This window comes from Lepisosteus platostomus, chromosome 11 (assembly GCF_059453375.1).
Source record: "Lepisosteus platostomus isolate fLepPlt1 chromosome 11, fLepPlt1.hap1, whole genome shotgun sequence".
Lineage (NCBI taxonomy): Eukaryota > Metazoa > Chordata > Actinopteri > Semionotiformes > Lepisosteidae > Lepisosteus > Lepisosteus platostomus.
In genome coordinates this window covers 48018797-48033427 of record NC_142621.1, presented here as the reverse complement: position 1 = coordinate 48033427, position 14631 = coordinate 48018797, and the positions used below count along the sequence as shown (strand labels likewise).

At 50.4% G+C, this 14631-nt stretch overlaps 2 protein-coding genes across 10 annotated transcripts in view; one reads left to right on the top strand and one right to left on the bottom strand.

Annotated features, from left to right (window-relative positions):
* rhbdl3 (rhomboid, veinlet-like 3 (Drosophila)) overlaps positions 1-7040 on the top strand; it is a 34639-nt gene extending 27599 nt beyond the window's left edge. For all 8 annotated transcript variants that reach the window (XM_088600170.1, XM_088600171.1, XM_088600178.1 and 5 more), the window contains 3 exons: positions 3340-3440; positions 3641-3701; positions 4017-7040. In XM_088600170.1, the coding sequence (XP_088456296.1) occupies positions 3340-3440; positions 3641-3701; positions 4017-4326 (472 nt within the window). In that variant the 3' untranslated portion in view covers positions 4327-7040. The remainder of the gene's footprint in view (positions 1-3339; positions 3441-3640; positions 3702-4016) is intronic.
* A 637-nt stretch (positions 7041-7677) lies between these two features.
* Positions 7678-14631, bottom strand: c11h17orf75 (chromosome 11 C17orf75 homolog). Of its 2 annotated transcripts, XM_088600179.1 has the most exons (10): positions 14373-14631; positions 13654-13728; positions 12856-12981; positions 12498-12635; positions 11963-12020; positions 11260-11385; positions 10716-10780; positions 10166-10305; positions 9614-9717; positions 7678-9432 (listed from the first exon to the last, which is right to left on the bottom strand). In XM_088600179.1, the coding sequence occupies exons 1-10, from the start codon at positions 14516-14518 to the stop codon at positions 9214-9216; spliced, it is 1197 nt and encodes a 398-aa protein (XP_088456305.1). In that variant the 5' UTR covers positions 14519-14631; the 3' UTR covers positions 7678-9213. The 2 variants fall into 2 exon arrangements, with proteins under 2 accessions (XP_088456305.1, XP_088456306.1); XM_088600180.1 differs by lacking the exon at positions 13654-13728 and having other exon boundaries at positions 14373-14630.

The following is a 14631-nucleotide window of genomic DNA, read 5'->3' as shown; positions in this document are numbered from 1 at the left end:
CTTGTAGTTCAGTGCTCAGTTCAGGTCACTCTGCACTTATCTGGCTTTTATCTTCGCTGGTCCTGTCCCACGAAGGCGCTGTGCTTCCCCACACCCCCATGTGCTTTTATCACGGTTCACTGCAGTACACTTTCAGAAACAGGCAACATAAGGCTTTTGTATAAACGCAAGGAAACCAGAAATGGTTGATTAGGACCACTTGACTTCACTCTTTAGGCCATTTAAAAAGGTCCAGTAATGGTTTTAACGGTTAAACTTTCAGGAGCCCATCTGTGCAAGACTGGGTTCTGCAGTCTTGTGATATATTGCTGTAGACGTCCAAACATCTGCTGTTTGAAAAGCATTTGGTGAAAATCTCCCTGCTGGCGGGTTCATGATACGCCAGTTTATTTTCCCCAGTGGGGCAGCATGGGGCCGGAGGTCTGCTGGAGCCGACACCTTAGTCTTGAACAGGTGGTCCAGAGTGACTGCCTTTCTGAATTCCCCTTCCTGGATTTTGATGAAGATCTTTTATGCTGATGATGCATGGAAATGCATGGCGTGCCATCTTATTTTCTAACTTCAAATCACTAGATTTCTGCCATGTGTCCACCCCTTGTAGTCGGAGGTTTCCGAGTAGCAAGACGTGGTCCTGTATATTCTCATTAGGTCAGGAGGCTTTAGTGAGAAGCGGACAGATTAATTTCTCAAACGACATTATCCACGAATGTAATTCAGCTCTGCAGAGTCAGGGACAGGAGGGGTGTTCCCTGTTCACAGCTCTTATCTGACGCGAGATCAGCTAGCTGTCTGCCAGAGGCCTGGGTCACTGTTAATCATGCGCAGGCAGTTAGTAATGAAAGGGGGTTCGTTGTAAAGCAAAGCGCTCTATGTGTGGGCAGTATAATGAGAGCCTCAGTCCCAGAGCACAGCCCTGCTGCCTGTTATCACATGCTCTCGCCCTGCCTTCAGTTTTCCCCGCTCACAGTGCATGGGCGCCCAGCTAACGAGAGACCTTATTTTCCCTGTGTCTGACGAGCACAGACCTGCCACCCTCAGCAGGTCCCCAGCCGAGGGAGAGCTGTGCTCTGCGAGCCCCAGGGGTATGACGTCACCTTCCTTACATCCCTGCTCCTCTCTCCGGGGCTGCAGGAGTGCCTGGCTTGTTTGCCATAGTTTTTCCGGACCGGAGGGCGGGATCAGTCGGAGATTCCCCGTGAGTCCCTCACGCTGGGTATCCCTGTTCTGTCAATATGGGCACGGAGGCTTCAGGGCCACAGCCGCACAGCCGCCAGGGAGACGACGGGCAGCGTGGGCCAGGGACCAGGGCAGGGGTGTCCAGCTGGGGTCCCTGTCCGGGAACGTCCCTCTCTCCCTCGGGAGCGCTCTGGGCTTTAACGAGATATCGATCCACCTCCTGGGGGCACTGGCTGGTTCCTAGATTATTTCTTTACGACTTTAGAACCCCTTAAAGCGATGCCTATAGAGCCTTCCAGGAAGCCTTCTAAGTCCAGAGAGAGGTTTAGGAGCATGCATTCTTCAGACGAAGAGCTTGTAGGGCAGGTAGACGGTGTGAATCCCATTCAGAGTGAGCTGGTCAATGTGGCTGGGCTCTCTCTAGTATTGTGGAGGTACAGACGAAGCTACGCCAGCCTTGCTGTTGGTGCTGACTCTGTGGACGCCTCTGGTTTCTGCCACTGGACAGGATTCTCAGATATTTCATTATTTAGCATAGTCTAAATAAGACCTAGGAGGCCTTAATGGCTCCCTCTCATACGAAACGTTTCTTCTGATCTGAAATCCTTCAGTCCGCCCGAGAGATACGGTCTCCCTTGCCTAGTAGTGCTGTTCTCAAGTTTGTATTTCTGTTTTCTGTCAGTTTCAGAACTTGCCTGGTTGTGCAGCTGTGGGCCTGGACATATTTCAGCTCCTGTAAAGCTAAAACAATGAGCTGTAGCTCCTTGATGCCAGCTTGTTGTCTATGGGGGTAGAAGGGATGTCACGGTTAACATTCGTATTTGGTTAACGAACCAAACAAAAAGAGCTCCATCCGGAGGCCCGAGACAGGATTTATTGGAGAGGTTTTGCAGGCTGTTGAAAGACCCGCCTCAGAGCTGATTTTGCTCTGTCCAGAGGTCTGCTGGGTGAAAAGGTGATCATTCTCAGTGAGGCTTTATTTCTGAGGGGCTGTTTGTGTTCTGAGCAGCTGTGAGGTGTTTGCACCTCTGTGCGGTGTGCCGGGGGTGTCTGGGGAGGATTAGAGTGGTTGACATCTGTGCCTAACGACTGGATAATGACTCCAGTCAGACATTTTAATCTCTCTGCAGAGGCTGGTTTCTGTGAGGGCACCCCTCAATATCCCTGATGGTTATCTCCTTGATGTGACGTTTGGGTGATTCTGTCGTGTTTAGAATTAAGCAGGAAATAAAAAGGTCAGATACTGGCAATCATAGGTACATTGCTCTTTGTGTAACTTTGAAACTACAGTTTAACATCTTGTGCTCTGTGGCATGCTCAAAGCAAGCCGGTTAGCTCTGCTTTTTTTTGTAAATCTCAATTCCAGTATTTGAAATGTCGGTTTTGTCACTGAAAATGGGGAGCAGACCAGACAATTAACAATTTGGGGGTCCCATAGGTACTGTATAAGGAGCAGCCAACCCCCCTTGGCGAGGTGAAGACATTACTGCTGTGTGCCTTGTGTCTCTCCTTTTGATCGAAACAGAATTTACAGCTGTACCCAGGGGAAAAGCCATTGATTATGTGACCACGAATGAGTATTGAACCTCCAAGACTGGGATTTACTGTCATTTTTAATGCACTGCCAACACATCTCTCCTGCACCGGTCCCTCCTCACACCGAGAGGCCTCCTCAGCAGTATTTCATGCAGCTTAAGGGTTTTGAAACAAACGAGTGTGTCGGCTGTAGACTTTCCCAATTACATTCGTTTGATATGAATCTGGTAGGAAGCTATCTGAATTGCCAGTGGAACTGGCCCGTCCTGGCAGTCAGCGGTGAGTGCTCACACCACTGTGAGAGACGCCTCCCTGGCCTTTTAGTGCCCAAAGCTAGCTGAGGAGCTTCCATGCGGGATCCTGTCTCCCCTCAGGGAGAGCAGGGCTGCGATCCCTTCGTGTGGGCAAACTGACACTGACGAAGGCAGCAGAGCCGTGACGCTGGAGGTCACTGAGCCCGCGAGAGGCCCTGGGAAGTTGTGACAAGAGAACTAAATTCCCCCCCGCGGGGAGACCTGTCCGCGGGCGGGGCCGGGTGTTGGGGTGCCTCACCCCGTGTTGGAGCTGGTGCTTCGGGTGCCCTGCTGTGACCTGACCTGACCTGACCTGACCACGCTGCTCCCGCAGGCTCCCTCGCGGTGTCGGTGGCGGACATGACGGCGCCGGCGGTGGGATCATCCGCAGGGGTCTACGCCCTGGTGTCTGCACATCTGGCCAACATCGTCATGGTAACAGCTCCGGGGCTGGGCGGTGGGGTGAAGACTGTGCCAAATATTCTTGGCACCCTCGAGTCGAACAGGCCGCCCTCACTCTCGGCTTCTGACAAATTATTTTTAGGGGAGAACGTGTTCCCCAAGAGTGTGCTGGCTTTCTGGGTCGGCTGAGAATGAAGTGTGAATGAGCTGTCTGTCTTCCCCTCTCTCCTCAGAACTGGTCGGGGATGAAGTGCCAATTCAAGCTCTTTCGGATAGGAATGGCGCTGGTGTGGAGTGAGTATGCTGGGTGCTTTCTTTTGTTTATATAGGAGGAATGATTTCTTGGGTTATACGCGTCGTCACATACAGTGACTCTCCAGGCAGCAGTTATGAAGGAGGCGTCGGGCTCCCTGCACGTTGAAACCACTCTTAATTCCCCTTTGTCAGGCTTGCTGACCGCTGGCTCGGTGGGCATGTTCATGGTTTGCATGCTAATTTTCCTCATTTAAAAAAAAAGCTGATCGAAAAGCCCAGAAAGATGAGAATCAGCCCTGCTGCACAGCGGCCCCTCGCGCTCCGCCTGACGACGGGCCTGTTGTCCTCTTGCAGTGAGCGCGGAGTTCGGCCGGGCCGTGTGGCTGCGCTTCTCCCTGCCGGCCGCCCCGCCCTGCCCCAACCCCAGCTTCGTGGCGCACCTGGGCGGGGTGGCGGTGGGCGTGACCCTGGGCGTGGTCATGCTGCAGAACTACGAGCAGCGGCTGCAGGAGCAGTCCCTCTTCTGGATCTTCGTGTTCGTCTACGCCGTCTTCGTGCTCTTCGCCATCTTCTGGAACGTCTTCGCCTACAGCCTGCTGGACCTCAAGCTCCCCCCCCCACCGTGAGCAGGGAGGGGTGGCGACTCATCTTCTCCCCCCCGTGACTGACAGACCCCTAAACACCCCGAACAGCAGAGCCCATGATGTCCGCAGGGGCAGAGTAAGACCACCAGAGTCTCAGCCCCCCTACAGCCACGGCACCTGGTAGAGATACTGCACCCGCTGGCACTGTCTGCACTGGGGTGTCTCAGATCCCCAGTAACGATACTGCACCCCACCGGTACCGTCGGTGATGCACTGGGGGTGTCTCAGGGGGAGGGGTCTGAGCACTGTACTTCCTTCCGTCATTACAAAATACCAGGCTCCTGCTGCATCGCTGAAACACCCCTCACAGGGGCAGCATGGTCCTGTTCTACAGCGTGAGCACAGGTCCTGAGGATCTTGGATGGACTTTGACTTTTACACACCTTGGCACTTACATGGGGCTTATTTCATCCTGGTGCAACTAAGAGCAGCAATAACCATTATTCAGGGGGTCATGCGTATGTCTGTGCCCTGTCTTGCCTGTCTGGTGCTCTGCACTCTGTCACAGTCCAGCACAGCTTCTGCAATGTTATGAGTCTCTCACAGACATTGCTCTTTACAGTAATAATCATAAACTTATTATTATAATAGTAATAACTTAATGCAATACCATTAGCCAGCAGGAGATCTCAGTCTGTGGAAATGTAGCCCTTTTAAACATGTGATACTCGGTGGTGGATAGCAGGGTGTTGTGCAGGCAAGCACAGAGGTGCGTGCAAGCATGATGAATTCAGTGATGCACATCCAACCCCTTGCAAGTTAGGGGCCTGGCATAAACATGGACACACAGCACAGATCTAGCACAAAGAGCAAGCCACAGAGAGGGGGTGTGGAAAGGTCCTCCCCTCCCCATGCAGGGGCTCTCTTGCTGCTGGGAGGTGCTGTAAAAGAATCCATGATTATCTGCTTTCACTAGGAACGACAACACCCCAGATCAAAGCGTGATGAACTGTTATGGAGCGGATATTTGCTTAACCTGCTTGGCTGAGGGCCGAGCTCCTGGCCAGAGGAGAAGGAGGCCAGGACCCCCTCGCAGGGCAACCAAGGGGCAGCTGCAGAGGTGGAGCTGGGGTGCAGGTAGGAGGCAAAAGACGGGAGAGGAATGGATTGTCAGGCGCGATTGCTAATTACTGACAGCTGAGTCTGATTGAGCTTGGGTGATTTCATCCCTCCCGAACTTCCGTTATAAACTCCATTTAAACACAGAGCTCTCAACGAGACAAGACCCCCCCCACCACAAATAAAACAACACTCAGGTCAGCCATAAGCTACCCTAGCATGTCTTTCGGGGCTGCGTGTGTCTGGAGAAGGGTGATCCCACCCTTGACTCGCATTCCGCTCGCTAGCCCAGGGAGGATGCGACTGCATGCTCTGGGATCTCATTGCTTCTGTCCCCTGGCGTGACCGCAGACGCCCCCAGGACACAAGGCAGAGAGCGGCCCCTTTTTTCTCCTAGTTTTTCCTACACGTGCCTCGCTTCACAAGACTTTATGATCCTCTGAAGCCTCATGTAACTGCTGCCTTCCTATATCAAAGTTCGCTGGTGTCGGCAACGCCTGCAGCAGCAGGACCAATTAGACCCGGGAGAGTCTGTGTGCGTGAATGTGAAGGGGAAATTCACAAGATGCATGCGATATTTTTATTTCCTCCAGAATGAAGATATGACTATAATTTTAAAGACGAAAAGTGCCATTTTACCTGTCAACCATTGTATATTATTGCCAAAAAACAAGACAAGTCTCATTATTTGTTTAAAATGCCTCTGGAAATGTTTTATGTTATGCAACGAATTGCATTGGTACTGACAGAGAATAGTAGACTGGAAATGAGTTCTGATGAATGCCTGTTAGCCCTGATGGATCTGAATGATGCACTTAAATAAATGCATGTCTTAACCTGCAAGAGAATGTAATGGAAGCCATGGGCAGCTCTGTTATCTGGCACCATCTTTGCTTTTGGGAATGATCTCTCATCTGAAAGTGGATATTTTAGCCCAGCAGGATTACGCTGTTTTTTTATTACACAGGGCAGCTATCAGTGTTTTCTGCAGGGGTGCCACTCAGCCTCAGCCAAGCTCCTAGTAAGCCTGAGTCTTGTGCAGGTGGGCCTACCTATCACCCTGGGTAAGCTTCCTGCACACCCTGCAGGACTGTGGCTTTTCCGGAAGCAGGGCTGCAAACTGCCCCTCTAATTCCGGCCATTCTGTCCGCTGCCATGCAGAAGAGCTGCCCCATCTTGGAAAAGCAAGATCGCTGAATTTTGAGGGGTGTTCATGTCTGCATTTCGTGCCAGGAGGCAGTTTTATTTAGGGCATCACACCCAAGCTGCAAAGTTAGGGGAATGCAACTACTGCGCCAAGGGATGCACATGGGCCTAGTAGGGGGGGAGCAGCCAGTTTCTCACCTCACAGTAACCAGTACCATGGAGATCAGAAATTCATGTATACAGTATGTACACCATTTCTAACAGAACATTTTTAACATTGTGCCATCTAAATGAACACAGCATGTGCTCATAGCCAAGTGGTGCAATGAACACCTGTTATGTGTATTAATTGGATACTGTCACTAATAACCTTAAGAAAAAGATGTTATACCTTGGAACTATATTTATACAAACAAGGGCTATGACACTGCACCCGACTTTGGAGATTGACTCATTTTTTTTAACACCTTGTGTATATTTGTAGATTTGTATGTACATATCGAAATACATTAAACCTTTTTGTAACAGACGTTCAGGTGTCTTCAGTTTGCACTGTCGTCTTCTTTCTGCATCAATGAAGCGAGCGCATCTTCAGACAGGAGCGGAGCGCAAAAGGAAATCGATATTCTCCACTGCCCCCCCCCCACAACACTCTCACCGCCTTCCTGCCAGAGCTCAACGACGTGAGGAAATAATTCCGGCAGCAGGCAGGGCACTTTCACAGGGAGCCGGGCTCTACGGCTTCTTTTTTTTTAAAAACACAACGGGAGGAAGCCAGAGCCATTTGGCAAACAAGAAAAAAATACAATAATGAAAAATGCATCAGGGGCGATGAAGATGGCTGCTATAGGGTTACTTCCACATTAATACTGCATCCTGCGCTGGTGAGGTACCTGCGCACACTGCAGCGGGGCCCAGCCTCCTAGACGGCTTTATGCCCAGGGCCTGATGGAGATTGATTCTTTCCTCCACTGCGGAGGCAGTCCTGTCATTGGCGCAGCCGCGGCCCTCCCCCCCTTGGCCTTGTCGTCCATTAGCCCGCCCGTTCAGAAGCGCTTTATTTCTTGACGACACGAATGTGACGTTACCGGCACCGATCTCGGCTTGGCCCTCCTGTACACAGCCTTCAAGTCTGAGCAGCAGTGGAATCAAAACGGAAGCAGGTGTCAGTTGGGATCTGTTTATTTTTTTATTTTTTGTTTTCTAAGACACCACTTTTCCTCACAAGCAAAAGGCGTAGTGCATCTCACGCTGGTACTACATGACGTGAACGCCCCAGCTCAGCGGGATGACGTCAGCAGTGCAGCAATGGGAAAAGGGGTTTCCATCTCGTATAACTGTTTTATACACCTTACCAGGACAGACTGTTTTGAAACATTTATCGCAACGTTAGAAAAACACCTACTTCTCAGATCTAGAACAGAGAGTTTTTAGCTTCCACAAACAAAATGTTACTCAAATTCACTCAACATAATCTGAGGTTGGGGTACGAGTTAGACCGCATGTGACAATGAAATGATTCCAATGTACAGAAGAGGGCCTCTGTGTCAATGGCAACTCTGTCAGTTTCAAGAATGAGAGATTTCACTACAAAATGCATCCTCAGGCTGCTGGTGCACCTCTCATCACATCCCCTTACTGTACACTGACTGGCGATCACAGTTATACAAGACATTTAAAACGTAGTGCATGTAAAGCAGCTTGAACTCAACCTTGTGTATATATATAACCTTGCAAAATACGCAACAAATCAACATTAAATCACAATTTAAACATATATACAGTACAGAACAATCAGGAACACCAACTTCAGCTGTGGGTTTTCATTTTTAAACCCTCATGTACCCTTCCATGTCTCACAAAAACACCTACGGCAAGTCACAAGACACGCAGACTTGGCCATTTGTATACAGATGCCAAGCACACAGAGCACAGTCTAATGACGGGGGGGGCACTGCCAGCGGTGTGCTACAAGACACAAAATTTCCTTCATCAGTAGTCACTGCGAGCACAGCGCCGAGCCGGTATTTCGATACATGACCCTGCTCTTGGGGCCAGTGGCACTGAAACAAGCAAATGACTACAGCGGCTGTAAAAAACAAGAAAAACAAGAAGCTCGGCTCTGTTTAAAAAATCATTCCCTCATACATGAACTCTAGGTCAAGGGAAAACGGGGAAGTGCCGAATCAGCAAGATGAATTCTAGCAGCTTCGTCTAGGATTGTTAGTGTGGAATCACATCAGGTCTGTGGCTCATGCTTGGGTCTGTTTATTAAGCAAGATTATTTAAACTAGAGGGAAATGGGATGTTTAACTTTGCTATTGAATAACAATAGCTTTGGATAACAAGAATTGTAGCTACTGTCTCTGTGCCAGGGAGACTAGATACTTTCTGACTGCCGTGTTGGGGACAAGCCCGAGCCCAGACTGCGTCTGCAGCAGTGCCGCCCGGCCGGAGAGCCCTCCTGAGACAACTGCACCGCAGCGTCGCTCCGAGCCCACCGGCAGGGCTTCCTGCTCCAGAGAACCTCGTCTCCCGTTTCGGGAATGTGAAAGGCTCAAAACCCAAGCAAAAGTAGCATACTGCAGGTGAGGGACAGAGCCGTTTAAACGCTTGTGTTTCTGTGAGAGGAGAGTTTTGGGGAGCCGGAGGAGGATGCGCTTGGGGCTCGAGGAACGCGTGGGGCGCGTGCCTGCCCCCTCTCACTGCGGGCCGGCCAGGCCCTGCTCGTGCAGGAACTCCTCCAGCGCGCGGACAACGCCGCCGGCCTCGGGCATCTCGCTGTGCTCCGCCCGCGCGTTCTGCAGCAGCACGTCGCCGTTGCCGCAGCTGCGCAGGAAGACGCAGCACCGGAACAGCGCGTAGTGGCTGGCCTCCGCCTGCTGGATCAGCCTCTTCAGGTGGTTCATGTCCTGTATGGCCTGGGAGCGCAGGGAGGGGAAACCAGGCTAGCAGCAGATACAGGAGGGTCTCACACAAGCAAGTCCACCTCATGTTGTTATTTCAAAACCCTTCTCTCAGAAAGATGCCCTTTTATGTTTCTGGAAACGTACATTTTTTTTTAAATGACGTGAAGCTGTTGTGTTCTTAAAAAAAACCCACCTTGAGTTTGAAGTTTTCCAGGATCTGCCTGAGCAGGAAGGGATTGCCTCGCTCCGCTGCGTTCCGGAACGCTGGGATCCAGTCCTCACAGAACCGGTTCGTAGCTGGAAGACACGGACCAGAACCAGTTGGACTGAGAACTGCAATGCCGGGACCAGGTGGACACTGGACCCAGTCTAAGTGGTGCATCTCTGGCTTCAACTGATCTTACCAGAAAGCTGAAAGCTGGACTGCACACAGTGAATAAACAGATACACAGGGCTGTGCAGCTCAGAAAAACGCTCTCCTGGAACTGTGTGCATGGAAGAATACACACAGCTTCAAACACGTTATTCTATTGTCAACAGAAACGTGAAGCTGGAAGTGAACAACATCAATGACCTCTGTGCCTGCTCTTCCCAAACCAAACCAATCAAGCGGAACCATCTTCCCTTTGAGCCAACTGCCTGTCATTTCTAGCAGAAAAGAGGCCCTAGAGGTCATATTGACGTGGCCGGGGACAGGCGCAGCAGGCCTGGGGGAGGTCAGACACACGGGGGGATGCTCAGCGACCTGCGTGGCTGAAGGTGGGCTGCGGCCAGGAGCAGTCGATCAGCAGGTCCCTGCGGGCCTCCTCAGAGATGGCCTTGCACAGAGAGGCCGCCGTGCTCTCCTCCTGCACCAGGCCCTGTAGACTGGCTGCCTTCAGGAACCTGAAATCACAGGTCAGGGGACTGTTACCTCACCCAGGTCACTTCATTTTGAGAAAAAAAAATGGCGTACACACATGTTGGAGTTAGAACAACATGAAAAACACTTCTGGCAGATTTTAGACGTCGTTTTATTGCTGAAAACGTGCAACACGTGCTTATTTTAATGTGTCAGGACTCTCTGGCAGTGACAGTGTCAGCGTTGGCTGCCTGACCCAGTGCTTTGCTGCAGACTGATGATATCACTGTTATCTAGTGGAGCACTGCACTGAGCAGATCTGTTACATGCATACTGAAACACTCCTGACATTAGGTCACCCACCAACTTCTCCCCCCAGCCCTGCGTTGATGACTTCTTCAAGCAATTGGCCACTGAAGAACTTTATCTCTGCGTAATTAATGCCTTTGCTTACCTTGCAATGTCCATTTGGGTTCTCTCGTCTGCCCCAGTTACTTCCACGTGGGTGTGACTTAACGCCTTGCAGAAAGACAGCACAGGGGGGTTTAAATCAATCTGCAGGCTTGCATGAACATGAGAATATGAAGAGGCTGCTTTAACTAAAGCTCTATCCACAGCTGGAATCACTAACAGCCTGGACCGGCTTGAGGGTAGTTATATATACATGCGTGCATTTTTCAGGACACTGCACACATGCACAGCTACAGTATAATAATAAAGTGTAGTGCTGCAGGATGATGATAAGGCCCCCTTGTGGACCAATTCTTTATCACACCCTCCAACACCACACATGGAAAACTTTCATTCTTAACCTCCAGATCAAGGGGAAGGAAGAACAATTTCACAGGGTTCTGAAAGACACAGAGGTGATACAATTATAATGTAATATATTCCATGTATACGGTAGCAAGTTCTGAATGGGTAGACAGGTAAGTGTGCTGCACAGTAAGTGACTCCTTCAGGGCCTGCACCAGGGACAGTGTCAGGAAGTGACTCACGGCGTGCAGCAGGAGGCGGATGTCGTCCTGCACCAGCTGGACCACTCTATGGATGTGCATGACCGACTCCTCATACCAGCGGCTCAGGTACGGCCTGACTTCGCTCTCCAGCTCCCGAGTGGACATCTGCAGGACAGAGGCAGCTGAGAGGACACCCTTGCTTTGCTCTGCCATAGCTTCACCAGGGTTCGTCTCGTGCTTCACAGTGACTCTCTCTGCCTCAGCACGGTTGTCCAAGACAGAGACGACTGTTTTCAGAATTCCCCGACACGGAGGACTTCTCCAGTGCGACACCAACCAGAGGGCACAGCTGGAAATGTGTGCATGTGCATTTCAAACCAATGAAACAGGGGGCACTTCACCCCTGGGGCTGTGACATGCGAGAGTATAGAACAAGCTATCGAGCCACGCTGACAAAGCCGGTATCCCGGTTTCTTTCAAGAAACAGCTGGACGAGGTTCGGAAATCACTCAGCTGCCAAATACTAAAAGGGTCAGATGGGCCAAACAGCCTCAACTCAGTTGAAACCTGTCTGACTTTCTAGGCGTTACTCCTCTGCTAGGCTCTCACTCAGGATAGTGCCGCACCAGTCTTTAGGAACTGCAGGCTCCTGTCCGTCTTCACGAGCTCAATGTTTTTATTCATGTGGTCTTATTTTATACAAGAGCTGTGCACCGACATGACAAGTGGAGTTCAGCCTCACCTCTGGGCTCAAGCAGCTCTGCAGGCCCTGAACGTATTTGTCCAGCTCCAGTCTAAATGTAAAGGTTTTTTTAAGGAAAAAGATCCCTTGAAACAAAAGCTAATAAACCACTTATTTATTAATTAACTCCCATCAATAAAGCACTGATGGCAGGTGTATGCTATCTACCTTTGGAGATGATTTTGAATGTGATTGGTTAACTCTGAACACAGCTACAGCCCCCCATTATAAAAGGGTGTGCACACTTCTGCAACCAGGGTGTTGTAGGTTTTTTATTTTAAATTATTTTTCCTAATAATTATCTATTTATTTTTCTCTTGAATTTTGTTGGTTGCAAGGTCACATTAAAGATGGAAAAATGTCTGACATGATTTATCTTGATTTCTGGCTTGACATCACAAACACCTGCAATTTCAATAAGTGTGTGTAGACTTCTATATCCACTGTACATATTCGGGTCTTGTGTTGGGTTGGGTTAAACCGTGGCAGGCTCGCCGCTCTCCAGACAGACCCCTGCCAAGCTTGAAAAGGATATAGGTTGAGGCCCTTCTCAGACCCTCCCAGGAAACAGACCACGTAGTCGGCACCGCCACCCTCCTCCTCTCCGGCCTGCTCCGCGGGCCTGTCCCACTCCAGGAGACAGCAGTAGCAGCCCACCGCCTGCTCAGGGACGCTGCGGGAGACCAGGGCCAACACAATCTCACTTTACAGAGACAAGCCCGAGATCTTCTCCCAGGGCCATTCAAACAGGACAGGACCAACCCTGACCCACCACCCCTCTTGTGCCGAAAGAAGTGGATTCGAATTGGCTGCAGGGCTGGGAGCCGCGCTGGAGCTCGAGAGGGTGTCCGTGTGCGTTCTGAGCGACGGCCGCGGAGACGGCGAGCCCGTACCTCAGCTCCACAGTGGCGATGTTGCCCATGCCCCCCAGCAGGGCACCTTTGCTCAGCCGCCGAGAGATGTAGCTGCGCAGCTCTGGCTCGGCCTCGGCAGGCAGGCTGGCGTCCACCAGGGACAGACTGCAGGGACACGGCACACACAGGTCAGGAATCGCCCGGCCCGGGGGACACAACTCTGGTGCCTCTGGTCACCTGGTTTTCCTTCCGCCTCAGCTCTTCATTATACACATGATTCTGCTTCAGCTTATTGAGTTTTTCCCAGGTCTCCAGCTGCTGGTGACTGAAAGAGGCTCTCTGGGACTGGGGATGACCGCCGCGCAGAATACAGAACGGACAAATTACTGTCCCCCATTCCCACGGTGACAGAGGCTTTGGCTCCCCCATAGGTGCCCTGCTCTTTCAGTGCTAGGCCAGACCTACCAGACAGGTGGCGTCTGAAGATTTCCCCAACCCCGGTACTACACACACACAAAGACAGGGACACACAAACACTGCCCGAGACACGTCTGTGTCATAAACGTGAAGGATTCTGAGGTGACTGCTAGCTGCAACAAAAGCAGCATACAGACAGACCTCCTTGGGTGTATGAGAGATGCAATGATTCAATGTAACCTCTCCCTCCAGAACCCCCAGAAGCGCACATTACATGGGCTCTGACGCTCCAGTCCTCGTGGAGCTGAAGGAGGCTTCTGGGGCCTCATCTGCCTGTGACACACGGAAAGAACTGAGAACTGATCTTGGCACACACCACCTGAACACATGGCTGAAACAGGGTTAGTTTGCCTTCGTTACCTAAAGTCATGATGACCTGTGGACTCTGTTCTTCTGTGGCTCCTAGTCTGAGTGTCTTCTTCTGTTCTCTGAGATCTATGACAACAGTCCCCCATGCCAGTTAGTGTGATCCCGTGCACTGGACTGCGGGCCGGCAGCCGCGCACTGACTCGGGTACGAGGCCAGAGGAGCTGACCACAGTACAACATTCAACATATAAACATCACGAACTCGCATCCACTCTGAAGGCAGGCTCAGTTATTGCAAGTAGCGTCATTATTTACATGGGTCTTAAACATTTCACACAAAAAACAAAACAAAAGGGGACTTAGCGGTTTTTTATGGTTTCCGATTAATAACACATTGGTTTCTGCTGAAATGGACTTTCATACACAAAGCGCCCACCCAAGAACAGATCGAAGTTTGAATGCACATTATCTCATTAAATGGCAAACAATCAGGTGTAAAATCAAAGAATCAATAATAAAAACACTCTGTTATGTAAAAGTTCATCATAAAATGCCATATGGTCCAGTCATTTATACTTACGTCACCCAATATATCTTTATTAAATAAACACCGTGGGTTTATTATGTTTTTATAACGGGTAATTCTCCGAGTTCTGATGACCAGTTTCGTGAATGAATAATTAAAAAGAGTGTTAGCCTCAAAACCGATATTTTTGTTTCAATTACATTATCCACAGTTTTGGCTATCATTCGTATTGGGTTATATACTACCTGGAGCTCTGGTAGAAATAGAGAGAATAGTAACAGTTTAAATGCTGCGGTTTCAAACTGTATCCCAGGATTTCTTCGTTGTCCAGATCCGCATCTTTTTCGTCGCCGTCTATTGAATCCTGGAAGGAGGTCTGAGATGTGAACATTTTGTGCGTCTTCAGAACGATCAGCTGGAACGACGTATTTACTTCACAGACAACTCGTCTCGTCAGCGTAAACACTGATGCTATCGGTACGCCACTTTCAAATCCCGGGTTGG